The sequence below is a fragment of the Magallana gigas genome, chromosome 10, assembly GCF_963853765.1.
Source record: "Magallana gigas chromosome 10, xbMagGiga1.1, whole genome shotgun sequence".
Taxonomy (NCBI): Eukaryota; Metazoa; Mollusca; class Bivalvia; order Ostreida; family Ostreidae; genus Magallana; species Magallana gigas.
The window spans coordinates 19,310,479-19,336,126 of NC_088862.1; the positions used below are offsets into that span (position 1 = coordinate 19,310,479).

Consider the following 25,648-nt stretch of genomic DNA (forward strand, 5'->3'; position numbering starts at 1 on the left):
TACGTAGAAAACAATTGTACGAAACACTTGCCCAGTGCTTTTCTTAAGAACAGCTGAAGAAAGGGGTGGGGTGGTAGTTTAAGTATTACCTAAAACGTCTTTTTTAAATATTTCCTCATCCCCTTGATGCTACGTGCCTGACTACAAATTAATTCCTGTAAACTCCATAAATAGCAAACACTCCAAATAAATCAGCATTCGGATTTCAACATTAGTCCGCGCATAAGTAACGATCAAACACGAAATAATTCATGTATATTCGACCTTAGACAACGTATACATGATCTACATGTATCATATTAATTTGAATAACGTTAAATCATTCGTTTGGGTAAGTCCGCGGAATGAGTATATTTACATTATTTTCTAGGTTTGGTAAGTACATGTAGCTGTATGGATCGGAACTTTAAAGAAACATGGAATAAAATGTATCTAATAGATGTATATTAGTATAAGATATCCCAAACTGTGTTTTAATTGTACAATGTAGAGCGCCATGTTATTATAATTTAATATCGTAGTCTTTTGATCCAAAGAATATAATGCATCTCTAACTGATGCCTTTGTAGACTTCCTTTGTGCCAGTAATGTTGATAATCTGTGCCAAAATTGACATAAACAATATATTTACAATGAAACAATACACAATGATATGTAAGACTAAGTCAGTAGGTGTTATGTAGGTCACCTGAGCTGACAAATGGCGTTCCCTGTCAATACGGTATGTGTCGTTGACGTTTTGATTAATCTTCTAAAAAAATCTGTACTGAGCGGGCACGTAGCATTGGGGTGTCCCACCCCTTTTTCTAGCAGCAAACATTTTACTGTTTACATATAGAAAATTGAATTACTATGAAGTCCCCCCTCCCCCTTTGATAGCATGTAAAAAACTGAAGTGAAATTAAGGAAAGCATACATATAATTGAAGTTTATATAGATAAACAACACCCCACCCCACCAAACGGATTAGTATTTGCGAAATTGCTTTTTTGGATCATGAATTTTTGGATGAGTCTGCCCCCTTCAACTCTTTCAAAAACGAAGCTACGATGCGCGCATGAAAGAAAGCCGCCACAAGAATGGAGTTTTATCTCTGAAAGACCTTTGAGATCGATATTACTGTAGAAAACAGAACATTCTTTAACTCAATTAGAGACAATCCGAAGGTACACATAGCTTAACAATAGGTACAGGGGTCGGAAATCGTAGTCCTTGATGAGAGAATGTTTGGAGTTAATTCTTCAAACTACGCGATAGGTAGAGATTTTACTCTAGATATTATACAAAGTTGGTTGAGACTGTGAGGCCAGGTAGAAGAGTGATTGACCCCGGGGTAGGTCCATTGTCAGCGGTTAGCAACTTCGTGACACAGGCGATCGAATTTCTCGACCAAGTAAAGGTTGCTTAAATCTTGCAATAGCTTAGGTTAAGGACTAGAATATAAGTGCACCAATAGTTCTTTTATTCCGAATATGAAATGGAATATAGGATAGGTATTAACAGAGGTCTTGAAAAATAACCGAGTGGCGTTATATGTAAAACACGAAAAATTAAAACTGTTTCTTATGCCTCATCTGTATAGTCTTAACTTTTGGTGCCTCTCATGCATGGTGTGACATTCCAGATGAGCCTCTTTCTATAAAATCTAACCAGCCTCAAGCCTGGTCTGAGAGGACCAGACTCTATAACATGGTTTGAACTTCTGGATGAGATTCTCTGTGTTCGTTTGACCGTTTTCGGGCTAACAACTCCATTTTAGATTGGCTATACTGTATGTCGTCTAACAACATTGGATGCTGGTAGCCAAAAAAGCGGTACAGCAACTTAAAGTAACCTTTTTGAACTATCCTTAACCTTGCGGCGTAGATAATAGGATCACAGAGTGAGTTCACCACGACTAGAATGTATAAATATCTGTTAGCACGGAAAAGTGCTACATAGACTTCGTTTCTGCTGTTCATAGTATTTAGCTGAATAAGAACACTGATTTGGAACACAAGATTTGGAAACCAACAGACGACAAAGGTTCCTACGATGAGAGCAGAGGTTCTGAGGGCCTTTGTATTGTGTAAGCCGTCTTTGTGAACAGTCGTTGACTCTGTGCTGACCTTCCGAACAACACAAAATATTCTGGTGTAAATAACAATCATAGCGGTGGAGCAAATAGCAGCTGTAAAAATCACGAAGTATTCCGAATGAAAGTCCGAATAATTTGTAGTTTCGCAGAAATTCAAGTACTTTAAATCTTCAGATTTTTGAAAGCCTCCAAAAAAGGAAGAAAATCCCCATATAAATCCAACTGTCCACAGAAAAGCTATCATAAAATTGGTCCTCCTTCTATTTAAAAGATGAACATATCGATAAGGCATCAGAATGGCTATGAAATGATCTACAGCCATTGCTAAAAGGTTAAATAGAGACATCAAGTTCGCCATATTGTTGAAAGACACGACACAGACCTGAATACAGGCCGCCAACAAACGAGACTGAGGGTCTGGGTCCAGAGAAAAGGACGGATTGTTAAACCGGCTGTTGATGACGTGCATAAACACACTGAGTGAGACCAGGATGTCGGAGGCTGCCAGACTTATGATCACTTTTGTGTGAGACGTTTTGGCGATCTGAGAGGTGGCCATGATGGAGACAATGTTCAACAAGAGCGCCAGGACGCACAACACAAACGTCACGATTATTTCTGGTCGCTTCAAGTTGTCATTTTCTTGTTCACCATCAAACGCATGCATAAAGGAAGAGTTGAATTGATGAGAACGGTTGTATATGGACAGGTTTCTACACAGTAGGACCACATATCTGAAGTTACTTCCATTATACGCAACTCGACCCTCTTCACACAACAAGTCCAATAGACCATCCATGATTTCTATTTAATTTTTCTTCATCAGCTAAGTCCGGACTTCAAGTTAAAGGTTATCAAGTTGGACTTTCCCATTGTCCCTGAAAATCAAACAAAATATAGTTAAGTTTCCAACAGAATGACCAATTTTTTCCGAGTTTTCATGAGTAGTCCAGCTCACCAAAGTGTAAAAAAGTTGTACTTTCTCTGGTTGATTGAAAGTTTTAAAAGAGAAAAAAACCGAACCAAAGTTTTCATTGACATGGGTCCTGGCAACATGCACTTTAATTTGGATACAACTGAATTCTTGATACATTGGTATTGTTCAGTGTTATCTCCCCGATTTGACTAATGCTTTATTAGCGTCCGGATATATAAAACAGGTCAACCCGCAGACAGGGGCCCGACTACAACAAACACACACACACATACACTAATCTAAAATAAATAAAATCTTATTTGGAGAGGTCAGATTTCTGATTTAAAACTGCTTGTTGAAGGTCAATATTTCTTCAGGATGGCACTTATATGATACATATGTACAAATGACAAAATTGTATCTTGTTAAAACGACTCTCTCTCTCTCTCTCTCTCTCTCTCTCTCTCTGTTAAAATGTGTTATATATTCATACCTTTCTCGCCATGTTGATCCAAATAGCCTAAGACATATGTGTTGCTGAAGAGATTTTAGCAAATAATTGTGAATTGAAAATATTTACACGTTTATCAAATTAAAATTAAAGTCCCTAGCTATGTCGCATTTTTAATACTGACAAGCAATGGTTTTGAAGTATACTGTATATCAATTGTTCACAGAAACGATGCAAATTTCGCCCAAAACAAGCGGCTACATTATATCCACAATGCCTCTTACATCAATTTCTTAGAATATCGTGTCTATTTACATTCATGGACGTTTTAAAAGTGAGAAGATTCTTTGTTATCGAAATGCAACAGCCGGGGCCGATTGTCGCCCGGGGTTATGCAACATTTTCTATGTCATCTATTCATCACCAATTTAAATTTAAGCATGAAATTTGCGTTTTGATGATTTTATCGCGTTGTTTTCATCCCAACCCCTCACCCCTGACTCCCTTTCCCATTTGGTATGATTGAAATGACAATTACTTACAATGAACTAAAACGTGTGGAGTTTCCGTGTCATTGTATGTAAAATTATGGAAGGATTGAATCGCGAATTATAATAGAGTAGTCTTCAGCAGTGAGAGATTGCCAGTATCTTACCTTGTATATAACAGACGTCCTCCTCGCCATTGAACAGCCAGGTGACAGTTATATAAAGATGTGTGTCAACCTTGTTTGCGGCGATTTTTTTTAAACGCCAGAGTTAATTTTTTTAAGATGACTATCGTGGATATGGTTTTACATATATCTTATGTTGCATGAACACTAAGTTACAACTTTATGAGAACTTGCACCGCTGACACATTTGATGACTTAACAGAGGACTGAATTTGACAATACAGATAAAGGCAAATGAATTTACGCACTAGTATAATTAACCCTTCTATGCCTATATACCTGATAGTTGAACTTACCTGTAATTTGTAGGTGTCCCCTTAGCTGGATAAGGTTAGGTCTGTTTGCTGATTATCCCAGGGAGTTTTGCCTTCTTCCACATGCTTCACTAGTCACATATATGATAGAGTTGGTCGTAGTTTCACAAATATTCGGTGACAATGTGTATAGACCGGCGGCCTTTCACCGGGCGCGGATCTCCGTCAGTAAACAGTCGGCGTGCGGATCTCGAGTCATCGGTCAAAAATTCTGCTTTCATATAACCTCGGATGACCTTTGTTTATTACAGTTTTATTTTGCGAAGTGGCGTTTATATACTAGAAAAAACCACAGGCAAGACGGCGCGTCAGATATTAATATAAAGATAACAACCTAGATATTACGTAGTAAATTGAATAATTGTGTTCTGTAACTGTGGATGACTGGGCTGTTATAAGTATCATTAAAAAAAGAAAGAAGCAAAGCAAACCAAGTATAGATCCTATCATAAAGCCACTAAGAGGAAAACTGAATGCCTCTCGTAATCGTATAAGATTCACAGAAGGCATCCCCCCATTACGTTGTATTTTAAACACCGTTTAAGATTTTGAAATGCCGATATTTTCACCAACTCGTGTTAAACTATCTGTCATTATCATATGCATGTTCTTATGCGTTCATTAGTTAATCAAATGACATATCCCATTTTAACCAAAAAAATTATAATGTACAGAGATGCATTATGCCCAACAATAACACAATATATCTAACTCCAAACTGAGTTGTAAACACTTTTCGTGAATTGCGATTCTAGTTATAAATGCTATCAGGGAAAATGAGGCGGACAAAGTTATTGTTTACAACAATTATCCTTGAAGATTAATTATATAAAAAATCTTCCATGCCACATCTACTTTGATTATCCCTTCTATAATGTACGTAACAGCATCAACACTTTGCCTGTCTAATGGAAAAGTCGATTCACTTCAAGAAGCGCCGTGTTGAAGTTTTATCAGCATAGTTAGTTTTATAAGGAATATGGAATCATTCTTTGAGTATTATGAGGTTATAATTTTGGTCGGGGCGTGATCAAATCCAATAAAGCCCGAAGGGCTTTATGATAGATTTGATCACGCCCCAACCGAAATTATCACCTCATAATATTCAAAGAATGATTCCTTATTACTTATATTTATATAATTTTAGGCCATCGTACGAATAAATATTTAAATATAAATAAACAAACCCTGCTGTCGCCTCGATTTGGCGTCATTTGTATTATGAGTTATATAGTACAAAATCGATACGTAGTATTATCACAGACAAAGACACTGGATAATGTAAATATATTGGGATAAAGCAAGTGTCCCCAAAAATATTATGTGCTATTTGAAGCTTTTCAAAACATAGTAGGAGTAGTATAGTAGTAGCATAGAAGAAAATAAAGAACATTTTAGGATTCATTCATTGGACTCAAATCTCTGACTTAAAATTTAGCTCACGATATTTGCACATCCTTTACCCAACGCATGCACGCACGCATCTAGGCACGCACGCATCTAGGCACGCACGCGTAAACATATGTACTATTGGTTTTTTTTTTCCATAAATGTCTGCTATAACGTTGACATCTATTGTTTATTTGTGCTGCACTCTCCCCACCTAAATCTAAAAGAGTGATATATTTAATATATTGACAGTTTTTTTGGTAAAGTTAATTCAAACTTGCACCAAGGAGATTGTAAATGGCTAATGCTGTAAAAAGAAGGACTCACCCGTATCTCCTGACCTAGATACATGTACCACAATACTAGTAAGTCTTTTTGTAAAGTCAAAGTAAGATCGGGAAAAGGAGAAATAAACTATGGTCCAGCTGATCTTCCTAGGCCTCACCTCTGACTTTAAAACTTGGTTCAAGGTCTCTACACACCCTTTAACTTTTTTGATATAAAGTATGGAGTAGGACCACAGGGAAAGGAAAAATGTTCTTCCCAATGTTTTTTGAACGGAATTCTGACTTTTCCTTTGCCATCTAATGTTTGCTCAGGATCACTACACATCCGTTATCTAATATCATTCTGATGAATGGGTATGGAATAAATTTGGTTATAGGAAAAAATATGTGCCCCGGACAAGTGATGTTCAGACGAACAGACGGACGGATAAAGTGACGGACAGACCGATATATTTAATTTTAGGTTATTTTCTGTGATATTATTGCAGGGTTACCCTTTGCATCGTGCATACACATACACAATACTCGTATTATGTGTATACATGATAAATTGTGTATAAGAAACAGTTTTAGTACTCATGAGGGTTTCGTTTTACTCCATAATGGGAAAAGAATATGCATGTATTTTTCTTTTTTAAAATTTCTATAACTGCATAATTCAAACAAATCTGAGTAGCAAAATTAATACGATATTTATGCCAATATTCTTACTTAAACAAAACACATAGCAGATGGATATTGTATTAAATAAAAAGAACCCCAAATTGTGAACGCTCGAGAACGCTGTCAGATTACTTACTCATTTTCTCTTCATCCTTCTTTTCTTTAAATGATAATACCCAAAATGAGACAAGTGGGGGACCACCTGGTTTATTTAAATATCATTTAATGCATATGTTTACGATGTGTTCATACATAAAATTTAATAGCAATACCTCAATTTGCAATTTCTTTCTCAACTGGGAGATGGTGATTAGAGATTCAGATCTCATAGAATAGTTCTAAGTTTATTTGGTAAATAATAATATGTTAATTATCTAAATATTTACAATCGAATCTCTAGCGTTTTAAAATTCTATATATCTAGCCTACTGACAAGTCCTAAATATTAGTAAACCATTTCTTTATATTTGCGACTGAAATCCATTTTACATATTCAATTTTTCATTCAGAACAGACATTAGAGAATGCACACATCTCTATTACTTCTAAATACCAAAAATTCAGGAGTTTGTAATGTGTTGTTATTTGTTAACCTAAAAACTTGTAATAAACAAACCTAATTGTAACAATTAGGATATTCTGTTATATTATACTTCCATGTTAAATTCTGAAATCTGATTGGTTTAGACACAGTTTGAAATCCGTTCTATTACCACCAACGTTCGCAACAGACTTGGCAACGGTTAACACAACGAATTCTTACATGTACGGTTCGCCGTAGAAATCACGTCAAAAATTTAAAAGCAGTAAAGTTTTCTTTAAAACTAAGAAATTCATTGTAATAAAATAAATACTGCCTGATGTGAAGGGCAACAATTAAAATTTTCGCGTCGGTTGACAATTTTTTTTCGGGGGTATCAGTTTCAACTGTTACCCTCCCCATCAGGCACTACCTATATAATAAAAACTGTCCTAACAATAAACTGCTACATGTACAAATGCATTTAAAAACGTCTAAGAAAGAAGCTGTTACTTTTCCAGCGAGTTAATAAACTGTGAAAAAAAAATCCTGAAATAATATATGGCGAACAAATAAATTACATGTATTGATTTCACTTTTAATAATAATCATACATGTACAATATTTCATAGCTGTTTCAGAGAACTATCGCTTCATTTTTTTCACGGCAAGTGCCAATTAAACCTGCTTACGACTCGTGAAACTGTAAGATAATTTGCTATTTAAAGGTATTTTTTAATTTTTCAAATAATACACTTTAATTTTACAACACATATAATTATTTTTTCGGGGGAGGGCAAGGGGTTTCAAGTAATAAAAGAACATACGATTATTTCACATTCGAAAAAAAAATATGGCGACCAAACAAATAAATGTTTTAACTACTAATGATATTTTCGTCATTTTTATGTCATTTCAGTTTTTAAAAACACTGACACTGATATCACTTCCTTTGTAAGACCACGTTTATGAGCAGCCTTTTTGGATGGAGACGGACCCGTCCTGTGTACGGACTATCTTACAGTGACAGTTGTTGTAAACAGTGCCGTCTATATAAAGAGGCCAGCCAGTCTCACTCTCATCATGACACAAACCATTAGCATCTTCGCATTCTGAAAAATAACCAAACAGCTTTATATTTACAAGTACATAAATGTGACAATATGTGTTATACATTTGTCTATTATGCGCCGTATATATCGATCGTCTTATAAAAAAGAATAGCGCGTGGAACGGCAAAAACACTTTAGTTGATGAAATGCTCGTTTTTTAAAAACATTTTTTAAAGTAATAACGGCCGATATAAAAAACGAAAAACGAATTCGTACATTTCCTGATTAAATTCACCCTTATTGGTAATCTCTGAAAACATATTTATAAACATTATAAAGTATTAAATAGCCCGCCTACTGATGTCATCTGTTTCCATGGTCCGGAAGATACCACCGTTCTCCTTGGCTGTGACACAGCGCTTTGTAATACACTTGCTCTGGGGGTCCGGAATTACCTGACCCGCCTTAAGACAACCACCTTCATGGGGACACCCTGGCGTAGATAGAAACAGGAAATCACCTTAACATCTCATAATCAACAGCAAGTTAAACTTTACACAATTATTGCTGTTTTTGAGGTCAATACAATGATTTATCTACCCGTGAAGTACAATATTGTACTTCTAGGGTAGCTAAATCATCGTATTGATCGGAAAACCCCCCCAGCAATATTTATTTTATCATATGATTCAGCGACGAATTGATACAGACATACATCAAATTAAGTGTTATCAAGCAACGTTTCAGTTTGTAGCCATAGCCGTACAAATTGAGAAACGCGATGTTTCATTGAACGATTTTAGTCCAATGTAGAGAAAATAAAATGTTATATTGACCTCACGTGCAGGTGAATATAACGTTCTGTTTTTCGAGATAGTTGTATATGAGCCAATCAGAGACCTAGGAACTAATCAATCATATGATAATGAAAGTAATTGCAGCTTAAAATACCATGTTCAATACAATTTTCAATGAACTGAAAATACATCTTTGGAGATATGAACGTAAGATACAAATGCAATGGTTGTACAGGGTATAAAGGGCAAGGTTACAGACAAGTTACAGACTGTATACATTGAATGTGACAATTGAATGTTACCAATATCCATGACGTCATATATCCCCTGAACAGACGTTGAGTTACGCTTGTTAACACACTGGTACTTGATACAGTTCTCCTCCCAGGGCTCTCCGGGGAAGTGACACCTGCCGCTAGAGTCTCTACAACCTAAAACGATTCATTATTCACGTAAAGAAACATGCTAAAACACATTCTCGTTTATTGCATGATGTTGATAGAAATGTATATATTTTTAAATCATGTAATAACTTGTTCATTTTACACAAAAAACCCACTAAAAAAAACCCCATGCAATTATACAAAATAAGTCGGATTCTAATACAGGTGCATGTAGTTTCTATATTTAATTAAAAGTATAAACAACGTAAATGTTTATCTGTAACAATTTCTCTTTTCCTTTCATTTCATCATTCCATGGTACAAAATTCAGGAGGTTTCAGAAAGTATTTGACTTTTTAAACGCCTTGGCACGTGAGTGTTTAGACCAATCATATGACGCGTTACAGTACACATATCATTATTATAATAAGGCATTATATAACAGAAATGGTCTCATGTTATGTATCCTGTCTCCACGTTCTGTCTATCCCCACCTAGCTGTGACACGGTGATGATCCGTTCGTACCCCCGTGTTCCTCTAATACGACACTGTTTCTTTACGCATCCTTCTTCCTCCCATTCCTCGCCTTTTTGTTTACATTGTCCTTTATATCGACACCCTGTCAGCAAATAAGTGAGTTTATAGGAAAAAGTGTATAAAGGTCAAATTAATGACGATTTTCTGCTTAAATGCTAAATTGGGAAACTTGAACAAACCATATGAAATCGGTAAATTCAGGCTTCTTTAGAAATTAATTGATTTTGCTCAAGAATTCACTACAGTCTCCGTAATATTACAGTTTTGTCAGTTTCCCAATTAAGCTACTGTATTTAGCTATTAATTTGAATTTAACCAGAAAGTGACCCATAATATATATACTAAAGCGGTGACGTCATAAGAACTTATCGAATCAATATTTAAATTATTATTTTGGTCGGAAATTTTTTAGCTTCATGTATTTAGCTACTGATTTGAAATTCAGAAAGTGACCCACAATACTAATATATACTAAAGCGGTGATGTCATAAAAACTACTGTTAAAGTCGCTACTTCAAAAGATTGAAATATTTTGCGATAAAGATCTGTTTCCTTTTATAATATTCTTTCTGTTGATACCAATCAACCATTTATAAACATGCGTTTTACATATTTTGCAACCAAGTACTTGTTGTAAAAAAAAACACGGAGATGATCAGTGAGTGGAAATTTAAGACTAAAAATATCATTATTTTTAGTTTATCAAATGAAAAAAATGATGAAAGTTATTAGTTATTAGACCTAAAGCACAACAAAATATCTATATTCTTCTTGTTTCATCGTAAAGGCGCTGATAAAACACAGGTAAAATTCCAGGCAAAATCTTTGACTGAAAGCAGACTATAATTGCTACCACAACACAAATCACACCTATTGTTCTATACCCAATTATCAAATATGAGTAAAAACGGGAATACATCGTGTAATCTCTTACCGTAGAATCTGCTCACTCTGATGGCTAGGTACTTCTGAAATTTGTAGGCGTGGCACCACATTTCAGCACACTCGTTCTCTGACTGCCAGACACGCCCCCTACCGGGTGTTTTACACTCTCCTTTCCAGTAGCACTTTCCTTGCTCTGTAACATCATTGTCAGCTCATTTAACATTAACTAGTATTATCGTCTGGTTTAGAATGGAAAGTTAACATTTGTCACGATTCTTAACCAATGTTATACATCAAAAGTATTTCTAAGGTAAATTTATGATAAATTCAATTTTAAATGTTCAATTTATTTTCTAAGCGATTAAAATTGGCTCTCTGATCCGTTTTTTTCCTTCAAAATATGAGTTCGATGTAGCTAGCTACATTTTGGATCAATGAAAAGACTTGAAGCAAATAAGGATCTCAACTAAGTTGAAATCCTTTATGGCTGACTGGAATCTTATCTAACCTGCACATTCCTTCATGGTTGACTATGATCCTATCTAACCTACACACTCCTATATGTTTGACTATGGTCTTATCTAACCTGCACACTCCCATATGTTTGACTAAGATCTTATCTAACCTGTACACTCCTTTATGGCTGACGGATCGGCGCCTTGTGTCCGAGATAAAGAAGCCACAAGAGTAAGTCCCACCAACTGCAGACTTATTGACGTCATACTGTAAGATACGTAATTGTTCATTTGTCAACTTGATGTACATGTGAATAACCAGACGGTACCTGATAACTAAATGATATACCTTTTAGTTGACCAAACGGGTCGCCGTAGCCGTAGAACCCTGTCAAATAACGGCTTTTTAAAAACAACATCTATGAGATTGTCTCTATTTTTTTTAGCAATCTGAAAACGAACAGTTGATGTTTGCAACATTCCATAAATTTTGCGATGAAAATAAACAGTCGTCAGTCAGATTTAATAAACATAAGGTGACAAGATGAAGACGGCAAGGGATTTTTCAACAAAATGGCAAGAACAAGAAGATAACAGATATCAACATTTTCCCAACGTTTAACCAAGAGACTGTATCGCCATCAAATTTAGATTGAATTGTAACCCCCCCCCCCCTTTAGTTTTACATTGATTAATACAAGTTATGAATTACGGATATTATAACAGGCAGTAAACATATATTACAGCTTATTTTCATCTCCTTGGTTATTTCTGTTTTCTCGTTGTGTGATAAGGTAGCAAGGGACAGTTTCGGATAAAGAAACTGTCAATAGTTAGTTAGGAGTTGCTATACTTGGAAGGCTTATGAGTGTTGCTAACATTCACGAAATGATTTTTAATGATTATCATTAGTTAGAGGGATGTCTCTTGTTGAAATTGATATGCATTATGGAGGCCTCTAATGTTAAGTACAAGAGAATCGGAAGTCAAAAGCGAAATGTGCGGCTATGACTGTTGTGTTGACTTTTCACAGTGAAATTGCAGATCAAAGACGGGGGGTAGAGTAACACTAAAAGTAGGTGGGAGGGACAAAGTAAACTATACACTGATAAGTTTCTGACATGCGACATTGGTTGCAACATGCACACGGCATCGAAGGTCAACCATTTCAGGGAATTAGCTGGGGAGGGTCTTGAAAGCTGTAAAATCCTGAAAAATAGGCGAAATATGAAAGGGTCGAAATCTCAGAAAAACTATTATGTAGAAAATTAAAATATTAATGTGTAAAGTTAACAGATTTAAGTGTAAATTTACAGATCATCAAGTGTAAAATGTACAGATTAAACTAAAAATTTTACAGATTAAAGTGTCAAATTTACCGATTAAAGTGTAAAGATCACATTTTAAATTTTACATGTTTAGTGTAAATTTGACACTTTAAAATGCAAATTTAAGTGTAAAAATTACATTTTAAATTTTACAGTTGTGAAAAATATGGCAAATAATAAGAGTCCAGGTAGTGATGGATTTACAACAGAATTCTATAAAGTTTTTTGGAACAAGATAGGACATTTCGTGGTTCGATCTCTAAATTATGGGTACAAAGTTCGGGAACTCTCAGTCACACAGAAACAAGGAATTATTACCTGTATCCCAAAAGATGGTAAAAGTAATTTTTTTAAAAAAAAATTGGAGACCAATAACACTACTAAACGTTGCTTATAAAATAGGTTCTGGATGTATTGCTCAGAGAATTAAAAATATGCTTGATACTATTATTAGTCCCGATCAAACAGGTTTCATACCAGGGAGATATATTGGTGAAAATACTAGACTGATATATGATCTTATGCAATATACAGAGGAAAATGACATCCCTGGTGTATTGTTAATGATTGATTTTGAAAAAGCCTTTGATACTGTTTCCTGGAAATTTATTCACAAATGTTTAGATTTTTTAAACTTTGGAGTATCCATTCAATCTTGGATATCTACTTTTCAATGTTATATAGAATCATCGGTCACACAAGCTGGATATCTTTCAAAATTTTTCAAACCTAGCAGAGGATGTCGCCAAGGCGACCCGATCTCTCCCTATTTATTCCTACTGTGTGCAGAAATTTTGGCCTATAAGATAAAAAGTAATAAGAATATACAAGGAATAGTAATAGATGATACTGAATATCTTATATCTCAATATGCTGACGACACTGTACTAATTTTAAATGGCTCAGAAAAATCACTCAAAACAACTATTGATGAATTGAATAATTTTAATACAATCTCTGGACTCAAGATTAATTTATCAAAAACACAATTAGTCTGGATAGGCAGCAAAGAATATTCTACTGAAAAATTATGTCATGAAATGAATTTTCATTGGACAACACAATTTAAATTACTAGGCATCCAATTTGACGTAGATCTAGCAAATATTCCAAAACTCAATTATGATAAAAAGTTAGTTAAAATTAAAGAAATCATCAATCAGTGGAACAAAAGACATACAACTCCTATTGGTAGGATTACTTTGATCAAATCTCTTATTATATCACAAATGAATCATTTGTTTATTTCACTTCCAACACCATCAAGTAAATTTATTAAAGACTTAAATGAAATATTGTTTAATTTTCTTTGGAAATCTAAGGTGGACAAAATAAAAAGAAAACAAATTACACAAGAATACTCAAATGGTGGTCTCAAAATGATTGAAATAAATAATTACATCCAAAGTCTAAAGTCATCCTGAATCAGAAGATTGATAAATAGCCCAAATTCAAAATGGAATATATTATTAAATAAATCAATTAATACGGACATAGTGCTGAAGACTGGGTCAGACTTCATATCCTGTATATTAACTAATTTAGTTTGAAACTCCTTTTGGAAGGATACATTTATTGCTTTTAAAAATATACAAGATAGAATGAAATTACTTACATGGCATGAATTTATTACACAACCCATATGGTACAATAAGAACATTACAATGGGGGGGGGGGGGGGAATCAATTTTCTTTATTGATTGGTTCAATAAGAATATTGTTTATATCAATGATTTGCTGGATGAAAATGGGTCCTTTTTAAGTTTACAAGACCTTCAAAGTAAGTTTGATGTCAAGTCAAACTGCCTTACTTATCTTGGTTTACAGAAATCTATATTAACTAGTTCACATTATCATGGAATCTCAAAAGAAGATGATAACCCAAGGCCTTTTATACCTTTCCACATTAAATTATTTTGCTCACATCGAAAAGGATCTAAGATCATGTACATGTATAATATTCTAAACATGGAAAACGTTACATCTTTCAATAAATCAAAATGGGGATTATTTTTTATGTTGTCAAACTTACAGTGGAAAACCATATACCAGTTACCTTTTGTCAACATTAAAAGTACCAAATTACAATGGCTGCAATTTAGAATTAATCACCACATTCTAACAACTAATAAATATCTATTTAAAATAGGAAAGGAATGTAGTAAGTTGTGTAACTTTTGTAAACAACATGATGAGACAATTTTTCATGTACTATGGGAGTGTCCTAATGTTCAAGAACTCTTTCAGCAATTTTTTGAATTCTGTCAAAGAGAATTACAATCCAAAGAGATCCTTTAATTTTTATATTCGGGCTACACACTGACCCTATTTCTACAGACATTTATTCTATCTTCTTGGTTATGAAATCCTATATCTATAGGAAAAGATGTCTTAATGAAGCACTAACAATTCATGAATTACTTAAAGATATTAAAACACATATATCAACTCTAAGATATATAGCTATCCGAAATTGCAGATTAGATGATTTTTATAAGAGATGGGAAACTTGGCATTTGATTGTTCAACTTCAAATAAAAAAAAAAAATTAAATTTTACAGGTTAAGTGTAAATTTACACTTTAAAATGCAAATTTTGCAAATTAAAGTGTAGAAAATAAAAAAAATGTGAAGTGCAAATGTGGCACTAATACGTTTCCGTATCAAAAATATTTTTTCTTTGGTGGAATGCTTTAGGGGGCCGACATGTTTTTGCGCATTCTAGTAAAATACATTTTATTTTTTAATTTTATGAAATTGTTTCGATACCATATATTGAACTGAACTCAATAAACAAAAAACAGATAAAAATATCAAGAGTTTTAAGAAAATGTCCTTTTTTAATCAATTTTCCCTTTGTTCGGTAGGTGATGATGAGCGTTGCCACTCTGCTTTTATTATGTTATGATAATATAAAGCTTTGTAGGAATATATGTTATAGCGTAAAAAGTGTACGCATTTGATATTTTATAATCAGAATAATGCTATTCCGAGGGCTATTTTCTTAATTTTTTTGAGGAATCCATTGTACAAATCTACATTTGTAATGCTCCAAATGTATACAAAATGGTGCATTTTGGTATTTTGAGATGACACCTACTAAAAAGCAGACGGTAGGATTTAGTATTTGTTGTATATATGGTAGGAAATAATATAACTAATCACAAATTGAGGAAAATCGCTACAGTAGTATTTTTAAAAATCTGCTTCGAATTGCGGAAAATGACATATTCTTATAGTAAATGTACCTGTATTTTCAGGCACGTAGCATCGTTTTTGAAAGTGGGGGGGGGGGGCAGACTCATCCAAAAAATGCTAAAAAAGGGTACTTTCCAAAATCCTGAAAATCCGAATCGGGGGAGAGGGGGGGGGGGGCAGAAGTATACTTTTACCTTCAATTTCACTGTTCATTTCCTTATTTTCAATTCAATTTTTTACATGGTCCCATAAAAGGGGGGGGGGGGCAACTACATGTTATTTCAATATTTTGTATGTAAATTTAATAAAAAACTTTGGTGCATAAAAAAGTGGGGGACAGGGGCTGATGCTACGTGCCTGATTTTGACCCCTAAAAAGAACCCGATGTTAGATTTTCTTGAAGCTTCGCAAATATATTAAAGTTACATAGTAGTGTATGGTTAAAAAAATAAAGAGTTTTGCTAATTGCTATATTGAAGTTTTTACGCCATATAGGTGATAAAGTTTTATGTGATGAAGAAAATGTGAAAATATTTAAAGAAGGTCACACTTTCGTAAATGAGTGTGGAAGATTTAAGTAAATGATTTAAATGTATTCGCATAATTTTTCTATTCAACTTCTATTTAAACACAGTTTTTATTTACAGAATTCGAAATAAGTATTTGAATTCTGTGTCCCTTGTACTGGCCATAATTGTAACAAATGTCTATCAATGGCAGTGCAATATATAATGTATGTAATAAGGAGAGGACAATCTAAATTATTATACCTTGTGTCCAATCCTTTTAGCGTTTTTGGTTAGGAAAATATGTTCAATACAATACAACAAGATTGATAGTTTGCACATGTATTGTTTTAAAATTCATAATATTTAAAATAATCGAGTTTTTTTAATGAGTTTTAGAACTTGAATGAAACATTTTCCCCCATCTCTTTTTATCCTTTTTCTAGCCAAATATGTCAATATAGGCTTTTCACACACTCTTGCTGAAAGCCTACTGAAATATCACATAAAACGCCACGCGGCGGCGCGCATTTCGAGCGTGCATAAAGTACGCGCCATGACACTGCATTGTGATAAACACGTTGTAGAACGAAGTGGAATCGCTGTGAAAGCGCAGTTAGGTTTCCAACAGCGCCATTTAATCTCCGTTGGTGCGCAAAAGTAACAGACACGGGTGCAGTAAAATAGACGCAGTGATAACTTGACTGCGCTTTCACGGGTATCATTGCGTCTCTGTTATGCTTTCGTTACAGCGTTTGAACGTGGTATTGTACCCACAGCGACTACAAAGTTAGCGCATGAATCTCACCCCTTTGGCGTCCCTACCAGCCAAGTACCATTTATACCGCGCCTTCATGGTGTTTCTAGTGCATAGTCAGCCAGCCCACAGGACTTAAACAATGTCTGTGAAACAGCAAGAATAATGTTCTTCCATTTGAGATATTGAGTTCGGTTTGTGAAAATTCCAGGACTGATTCAAGGCGTAATCCCTTTTCTTAATGACACATGCACTATCCCTCTATGTTTTCTAATTACTGGTATCGGTTATTTTTGTGTACCCATTTTATGGGATTTTGATTTGGTCTCATATTCACAAATTAATATACCCCACATATCGAAGTTGCGATGGGTACACCGTTTTATGTTTTTGACCCGTCCGTCCCTGATTCACTCAAGTCCTTTTTGTATGCGCACCATTAAGCCGCTGCACTGAGTTTCAAGAAACTTTGTAGGTATTTAAGGACACAATATACATGTACGAGCGGGTCACCCTTTTTTCTTTTTCTTTAGCTTCACACAGTACATAATTTTTAAAAACCACGATACCATATGTTGACAAAAGAGTCAAATATACTGATGTATTATTTGAATATTGCATAAAAACAAACTTAACACTTGTCAGATACCTGTATCAAAGTTGGTGATCATAGAAGTAACTTATCTATATTGTACTTATTACCTTTACGTGTTTGTCCACTGGTTTTCTCCACGTTTGTAGTTTACCTGACAATTTATTTTTAGTAAAGTAGCCATCCGCTGATGTAACAGAAGCCATATTGAGTAAGCTTAGAAGACAAATGAAGATTAATTGTTATTCAATGCTAAGAAAGCTGTGAGCATTCTATATCGGATTATCATTAGTTTGCCAGTGCTTCTGTGCAAGCTGTTGCCTTACACTAATAACTTATCATTTTCAGTGTTTGTGCAATTTCAGCATAAATTACTACAAGCTATTTGTTTCAATCAAGTTTGTAAGTTTGCTTTTATCGCATTTGCCGATCTCTTACATGAACATTGCACTGGCGTCGGAAGCAAATTGAAAAGGGGGGGGGGGGGCTAGACTGATCCTCAGAAATATTGCGAGAAAAAAACCTAATTCCCAAAATCATAAAAATCCTAATCCGTGGGAGGGGGAAGAAAAAACCTATACTTCCAAAACAAAATATCATTTCGGCCATATATTTCCAATAAAAAAAATTTACCTACCAAATTTTCTTTTTTTCAAAGTTAACGAAATTCCTAATCCGGCGGGGGGGGGGGGGGGGGTATGCCTTTGACTCCAACTTCTCAATCTTTCAAACGTACATTACGGAACAATTTTGTTTCCTGCCAAAAAAAGTGGGGGACTGAACCCTCTATTCTGCTATGTGCCAAATGGTTAGGTCTAACTTAGCAAAAAAAAAAAACCAGCTCCCCCCGGTTCCGACGTCTATGCATTGTGTCTCTACTGTACAAACATGCATTTAGCATCGGTTTTAAAGCGGGTTGCTATTCTAGAAAAATCTTGTAAACTAAAAAAAGACCCCCCCCCCACCCTTACAAAAAAAAACCCCGAAGCATAGAAAAGAAAAAAGAAATGGTTCAACACAACATTTATGAAAAATAGGGCTCCCACCTCGAATTCTTTGCTAACCGTTACAGCACGCCTGATAAAATTACTATAAAGGCCTGATCTCCGGCTTCGAACAAGTACATGTATTGATGAGTCAACCTAAGCAGTGATGTACACATGTCTGTACCAGTATATAAAGAACAAAGAGATAACAGTAACAATAGTATTGTTGTTGTGACAGATACTTTATAACAAATTTAGGATATCAACTCATAACAGCTACATGTACTCCACTTTTTATCAGTTTCATTTATTCATAAATAGTTGGTAGCCTCGGCAGATGCAGGCAGGTCCCGTCAGATGATTAAACTATGATATGATCTTGAGAATTTGCATAAGTTTTTACCATTTTCTCAGTATGTCCAACAATAGTTTGAATATCATTATTATTACATGTGTAAAAATGACCTGCAGGGTCTATTATAATTTGAGGAGCGTTGTTCCATAGAATCATGAAGAGTTGGTCATCATTTGTAACTCACCTTATCCTTTTATGGTAACTAGGTGATACCCCGTGCAAGCACGAGAATTTGGCCATGTTTGTTTTGTTCATTTTTATACATACACTGTGTCTGAAAATTTTCTCAATTGAGAAAACCAACTTGGCTGGAAATTTAGTGCGTCGAATCTCTAAATTTTGTTCTTAAGGTTAAATTTAACTAAAATTTTTATCACTGTTCCAAATAAGAATTTCAGATAAAATACTGTCAACACCCCCTCCCCCCTTCAACTTCCCCGTCAATGCATCACTTACTCATATAGGCACAGTCCTGACACAATCCATTTGTTCATCGTTTACAAATTTAAATTATGTAAGGTTTCCTACCAATTTGTCGTGGTATAAAATTGTATGAAATTTAAAAACGCAAGTGTATGCATATTTATTTGCATATTTTAAACCAAAGATCCAAAGTATTTGTCCTAGGTCCATAGTATTAGGTTTAGTCACCATACACCTCCGCATGCGCAATGACGTTCATTTGTCAAACCTGGACACCCCGTTCTGGAAAGTTCTTTTCATCAAAACTAAAATCGAATCTAATTTTTCATTTCATTAAAATTTAACTATAGATGCATTAACTATAGATGTCCGATCCACGGTATCTGCCCGCGATGCATAATGAACTCGTCCTACACTTTTCGCCATGACGTTGATTAGTCAACCCGCGTCCTTGGTTACCCCGATTTGGAAAGTCTCTCACCAGAGGAGCAAGCATTCTATACATTCTATACTATACATCAAAACTAAAATCATCGTACATTGCCTCATTTTAATTGTTTAATGTTTGTCAAATCTTAACGTCTCTGTGTACTGTAAGTAAGATCCCTGTATATACTTTACGTAATCATTCAATATTATTTCATTGCAAGCATATACTTTGATGCAAACACCCACTCACTTGGTTCCGCCAAAGCGTGTCCATCACTTTACCAGCTTTTAACCTCATTTTTGTCATTTGGAGCTGGTTTATCGAAAATGAAAGTAGGTTAGAAATTATATCAGATCATATTTGAAGGCTCTGGTGCAGGCATTTTTTTTAGTTTATTGTCAAAATGTCTTAATACGTATAAATACATTTCGCAGGGATGATACGTTGAAAATGCGTGGAACCTTCGTATCCATATATTGATTGATGCAATTATTTTACACTTTTGTTATGTTTAAGAGATTGGGTTCCTACCGATATAATAAAATTAAATTCAAGGTAAACATATGTGGTAAACAAACAGGTGTCGTACTTGTAGTTCAGAATAAATTAACCGTCGCATACAGATTAAAACAAGTGTCTGTATTATGAGACAACCACGAAGACTTAACTCATTATTATTATAAATTTATACAAAAATACATTAGACTTATCAAAAAAGTAAGTTCTTGCTATAAACTGAGAACATTTAAAAGAATAAAAAATATTTTGATACATAAAAGTAAATCGTTTTATCGATATACGTAATCCTGAGAGACGGATCTGTTAGTGTTATCGGGCCCAGCGACCGGGTATATGTATACAACTGAGGTTCGTTTACTGTGTCTGCTTGGGGTTTTCTTTCGGCATGTCGCCTTCGCAGATTCGTAGTGAATAATATGTAGACCCGGCCCAAGTCCGGACATGGAGAATCGAACCCTGGGTTCGGTTGGAACGCACCTTATGTTAGGTTATGTCTGGCCGATACTTTTTAAACATACTTATGTCTAGGCAGCTTTCCTTAAGATTTGTGGCGTCATGTTCAAACTCATTCATTTATAGGTCATTCGGACTTTCATCACCTGGCACGTTTTGTCTGGGCTTTCTGACAGACATCCAATCCATAAATTTCCGTACAGATCTGCGTGTAAGGCAAGAGGGTGGTTCATTGAGATGATCTCGTCCGGCCCAATTACAAAGGCAAGAAATTCCCCTAACTTTGATATCATATGGACGCGATTGTTGCAGGAGTCCGAAATGAAAATGTTTCCTACCGAGTCGTGTGTAATGTATTTAAGATCCATATCATCACGTGGGGACAAATATGATGGTCGCTCGTATGTAAATAACTTCTTCCCTAAATTGTTAATTGCTACCATGCGGCCCAAAAAGTTGTTCTTCCGGTCGATAACACACACTGTGCCATCAACATTCTCTGTCAAACAAGAGGGGTAGCTAAAGAGAAAACTCTCAGAATCGGAAACAAAGAAGTTCAACACTTTTCCCGTCTTGGAAATTCTAAGTACGCCCCTCTCGGTGTCTTGGGTCATTTTATTCGAATATTGTGCACTTGCGCATGCAAAGACGTCACCGTTTAATGACACATCAATGCCAAGTGGGAAAAGTCGCCTGGTGTCTGTAAAGAGAACACCTTCTTCGTCCATATGTTGTATATTAAACGCACGAATTTCGTGAACATTGACAAAAGTCATTAGTACAGTAGTGTTGCCCGAAGTGAAGGCGACGCTATAGACAAAGGCCTTTTTCACTTTATACTTTATTGCTCTTGAATGTTTGCGTGTCGGCACGTGAAAGCGATACGTCACAGGTGATTGAATCCCGGCTACCCAAGTCTCATCCTCAAACAAGTTTTTGATTGTAGATAGAAGCCCCAAATTGGTTTGATAAACGCCATACACATCCAATTGGGGTACAACTAGATTATCTCCTAAAACGTTGAAATCTTCCAATCGAGGAAGGAACTTTGATTTTCTTGCTGAAATGATATTTTCGTTTAGACACGTGGGGGAATTTTGAAGATACTTACTCTGAAGTCTAAGTGATAACTGAATAACTTCACATGCAGAGCCCATGCTTAAGACATTTTCAATAGTCTCTAAATCTTTTTGTACTGCGTTATTTTTCCCCTGTACCAAAGCAAGCCTTTCTTCAGCCTTACAAACATCCAGTTCTAAGGCCGCCAAAAGCATATCTTTGTCCCGTTTAACTTTCTCCATGCATGCTAGATGTGTGTTCTGAATTTTAGTTTTGGTTTGCTCGTTATGCTCGCGTATTTTGTCCACTCCGGTCTGTGCATTTTCTCTTTCTTTCTGTAGATATACCAGCCATTGTTTCTCCAGAGTCTCCTTTTTGATGTGATTTATGATGTCGACGTTAGCCTCAAGAAGTTCCAAAAGATCTTGAAAAGTGTGTCCTTTATGCGTTGAGACGATGCACTTCAGACACACCAGTTGATCACACGTTGTACAGTTTGCTGTAAAAGTCTTTCCTTCGTGAAATTGACACGTTTCGTGTTTAATATCCTCGGCCTGCTCTATCGAGAGTTCGCCGATAAAATCCGAAACACATTCATGTAACATGTCGGTAACTTTTGAAAAAAAAAATAAGTAAAACTTACTATAATAATCCTTAGCGAATTTCACCTTCCCGAATTTATAATATCTTTCAACTTTAGGTAGTAAATCCATTTACCATTTTATGCCATCTAGGCATATGGCAATACTCCATGTCCAAAATCGATCATATGTCAGATGTGTAAATCATAGTAAAAACAAGTCTTATTATATACTTTGAACACGCACTGTCTCACCTGTCGCTTTACGTTCAGTTTGAACACGCACTGTCTCACAAGTCGCTATACGTTCAGTGGTGCGAGTTTTGTCAAAGCTTATGATTAATAGCTGCATACATTTTACAGTTAAGTGTAAAATTTCCTGGATTGAACGGAAACACTCACTTTTACAATACAAATCCTTTTGTTTAACACGTACATATCCAGATTTGTTGAACACGGAAAACGCAACCAAATACGATCATGTCTAATTAATTACTTGACAGTGACAGCAATAAACATGTACTATATCTTAGAATTGTAATGTTTTATTGAAGAACGATTATATCGTCATGTTTTTGTTTTTCCTATAACCATCAACAATAAAATGACACATGGTGGGACTCATTTTTGTAGAAATCAGACTTCAGCTTCTTGTTAAATGACGACATTGTTTATTCAGTTTAACATAAATTTTCAAACAAATTTTTGTCCCAGATTTATCAATCACAGCTGCTTGAAAGATCAAAACACTCTTTGTTAAGGCATGTTTTCTGGCGGGATTCACTTTTGAACAAATCAGACGTCAAATTCCTGTTTAATTACGACTTACCTTATTATGTATGTTCACACCAGAGCGCAGGTATCATTAGTGAGCATTGGCTCGGAGATATCTTGTTATATTTTCATTTCAAAGTCCAGATAAAAGTTTCAAAGCTATAAAGCTTGTTGGAACATTGGAGAGTTACAAGAATCTGGGTTCAACAACAAGAGGAAGACTTTAGGTTGACCAAGAATAGTGAGGTCCCCATGATATTCGTAATGTTCAGTACTAAACAAATCGTTTGAACAAGTTTCACAACTACTCATGACCAGAATGACTTGCATATACGTACATGTATTGTGAGATCCATTGTTCTACCACTCTCAGGGCGTCACGGGCGGGGCCAAATATGCCAAAAATCTTCTCTACTCCCACACATGTGAGGAAAAAACTGATTGCATGGTTATGATATCCATGAAGCCCTCTATCAAAATTGTAAAATTCATGGTCAGGAGTTCAGGCTCTTGGTGGGGGGGGGGGGGGGCAAAATGACTATATATTAAAAATGAATTAAACCTTGGCTTTTATACGCCCATAAATATTTGTTAAAATCTAAAATACATGGTTATGATGCCCATGAAGCCCTCTACCAAAATTCTGAAATTGATGACTCCTGGGTCAGGGGTTAAGGCTCTAGAGTGGGGTCACACTAGCCATGTAGTGAAAATGTATTCAATCTTAGAAATTATTCGTCGATTTTACTCCCACACGTGTAGGAAAAAACCTGATTGCATGCTTATGATGTGTACTAACCCCTCTTCCTAAATTGTGAAATTCATGGCTCCTGGGTCAGGACCTAGGGGGGGGGGCAATATGGCCATATAGTGTTATGCATATAATGTTTAAAAACCTTCTTCTCCTCTACTCTCACACATGTGTAAGAAAAACTGACTTAATAATTATGTTTACCAGGAAGTTCTCTACTTAAATTTTAAATTTCATTTCCCCTAGAGTACGAGTTTTGACTCTAGGACAGGGCCACTTTGGATGTATATTGTTAATACATATAATATTTAAAAATTATCTTCTCTACTCCCACACACCTGTAAGAAAAACTGAATTCATGGTTTTTAAGACCAGGAAGCCCTCTACCGAAATTTTAAATTTCACGTCCCCCTAGATAGGAGTTCTGACTCGGGGGTTGGGGGGGTTGGTTGCCAAAATAGTCATATAGTGTTAATGCATTTAATGTTTAAACAAGTGAAAAGCTGACAATGTGACAGCAAACTGGGTTTTCTTTTATGTGAACTGTATCCACAATCCATGTCAATCCTGAATTGACAAACACTAGTATCCTGTGAAATGAAGTACCCTATATGCAATATTTTGCCGAAATATGACCAAGTTCAAAAGCTGGTATTTTTTTCATGAATTATCAGAAATCAAAATACTAGCAATATACACACCTCTGATATATTTACAATTAATCTGCAAAAGAAAAACTTCCTATCTTGAAAACTGTAGAAGAAGTTATCCGTACAATGAGGGTACCCTTTTGGCCCCCTCCCCCAATTTTCACCATTACAATAACCGGATTTTCCCGTTTGAACTAAAACTGACTGAATATAAAGAAAGACGATAAAGCAGCCTATCAACATTTTTAATTTCATGTCTCAATGTAGGGATTTGAATCTAGGAAGGGGCTTAAACACTCGCATAGTGTATAGGGTAGGGGTTCTTAATGCAGGATGTGGCCAAAATGGTCATTTAGTGTTAATATATAAAATGTTTAAAAAATGTCTACTGACACAGAATATATGCATGTTTAGAGAGAAAAAAACATTGTCTGAGTTGTCATCTTAAGTAATATTTCATTTCACCTACATGTAAGGCAAAGGTTATTGTTGTGAGGAGGGTATATACTTGTCTTATTATTTTATATTGCTCAGGAATTTCAATGAAAGGAATGAGTAAATTCACAAATATATAGAGAGAAAAAATGGACCTGTCTATCAAAGTTAAGAGATTGTGAAAGCATTTGGAAAGAGTTCAGAAGGGGGGGGGGGGGGGGGGTAACAGTTAACGGAGTTATCTTTCTTTGCTTGTTAATATTTACTAATTAGTTCTTGAACATAATATAATTATAAAGAAGTTGTATGTTCAAAAGAGTTATGCAATTCTTTTTATCATTTGAAACAAAAACAGTTTTTAACTTTCTAAATAAACAAATAGACTTGTTAATAGTAAAGTAATTATTTGTCTAACAAAAATCACTGATACATGTAAAATGATTTTGGTATCAA

The 25,648-nt window shown here is 35.2% G+C and overlaps 2 protein-coding genes across 6 annotated transcripts; both read right to left on the reverse strand.

The window, feature by feature from the left end:
• Positions 1–1,265: 1,265 nt before the first annotated feature.
• Positions 1,266–4,744, reverse strand: LOC105330883 (adenosine receptor A2b). Of its 3 annotated transcripts, none has more exons than XM_011432814.4 (2): positions 4,414–4,744; positions 1,266–2,955 (listed from the first exon to the last, which is right to left on the reverse strand). In XM_011432814.4, the coding sequence occupies exon 2, from the start codon at positions 2,874–2,876 to the stop codon at positions 1,683–1,685; it is 1,194 nt and encodes a 397-aa protein (XP_011431116.3). In that variant the 5' UTR covers positions 2,877–2,955; positions 4,414–4,744; the 3' UTR covers positions 1,266–1,682. The 3 variants fall into 3 exon arrangements, with proteins under 3 accessions (XP_011431116.3, XP_065929795.1, XP_011431118.3); XM_066073723.1 differs by lacking the exon at positions 4,414–4,744 and adding an exon at positions 4,100–4,330; XM_011432816.4 differs by lacking the exon at positions 4,414–4,744 and adding an exon at positions 3,487–3,816.
• A 3,218-nt stretch (positions 4,745–7,962) lies between these two features.
• On the reverse strand, positions 7,963–23,537 carry LOC105330884 (uncharacterized). Of its 3 annotated transcripts, XM_066073978.1 has the most exons (8): positions 17,891–17,934; positions 11,750–11,788; positions 11,571–11,668; positions 10,995–11,138; positions 10,017–10,142; positions 9,442–9,570; positions 8,701–8,835; positions 7,963–8,402 (listed from the first exon to the last, which is right to left on the reverse strand). In XM_066073978.1, exons 3-8 carry the CDS (start codon positions 11,665–11,667, stop codon positions 8,257–8,259), a joined length of 777 nt encoding a protein of 258 aa, XP_065930050.1. In that variant the 5' UTR covers position 11,668; positions 11,750–11,788; positions 17,891–17,934; the 3' UTR covers positions 7,963–8,256. The 3 variants fall into 3 exon arrangements, with proteins under 3 accessions (XP_065930050.1, XP_065930051.1, XP_019923930.3); XM_066073979.1 differs by lacking the exons at positions 11,750–11,788; positions 17,891–17,934 and adding an exon at positions 23,415–23,537; XM_020068371.3 differs by lacking the exon at positions 11,750–11,788 and having other exon boundaries at positions 17,891–17,977.
• Between the last annotated feature and the right edge of the window lie 2,111 nt (positions 23,538–25,648).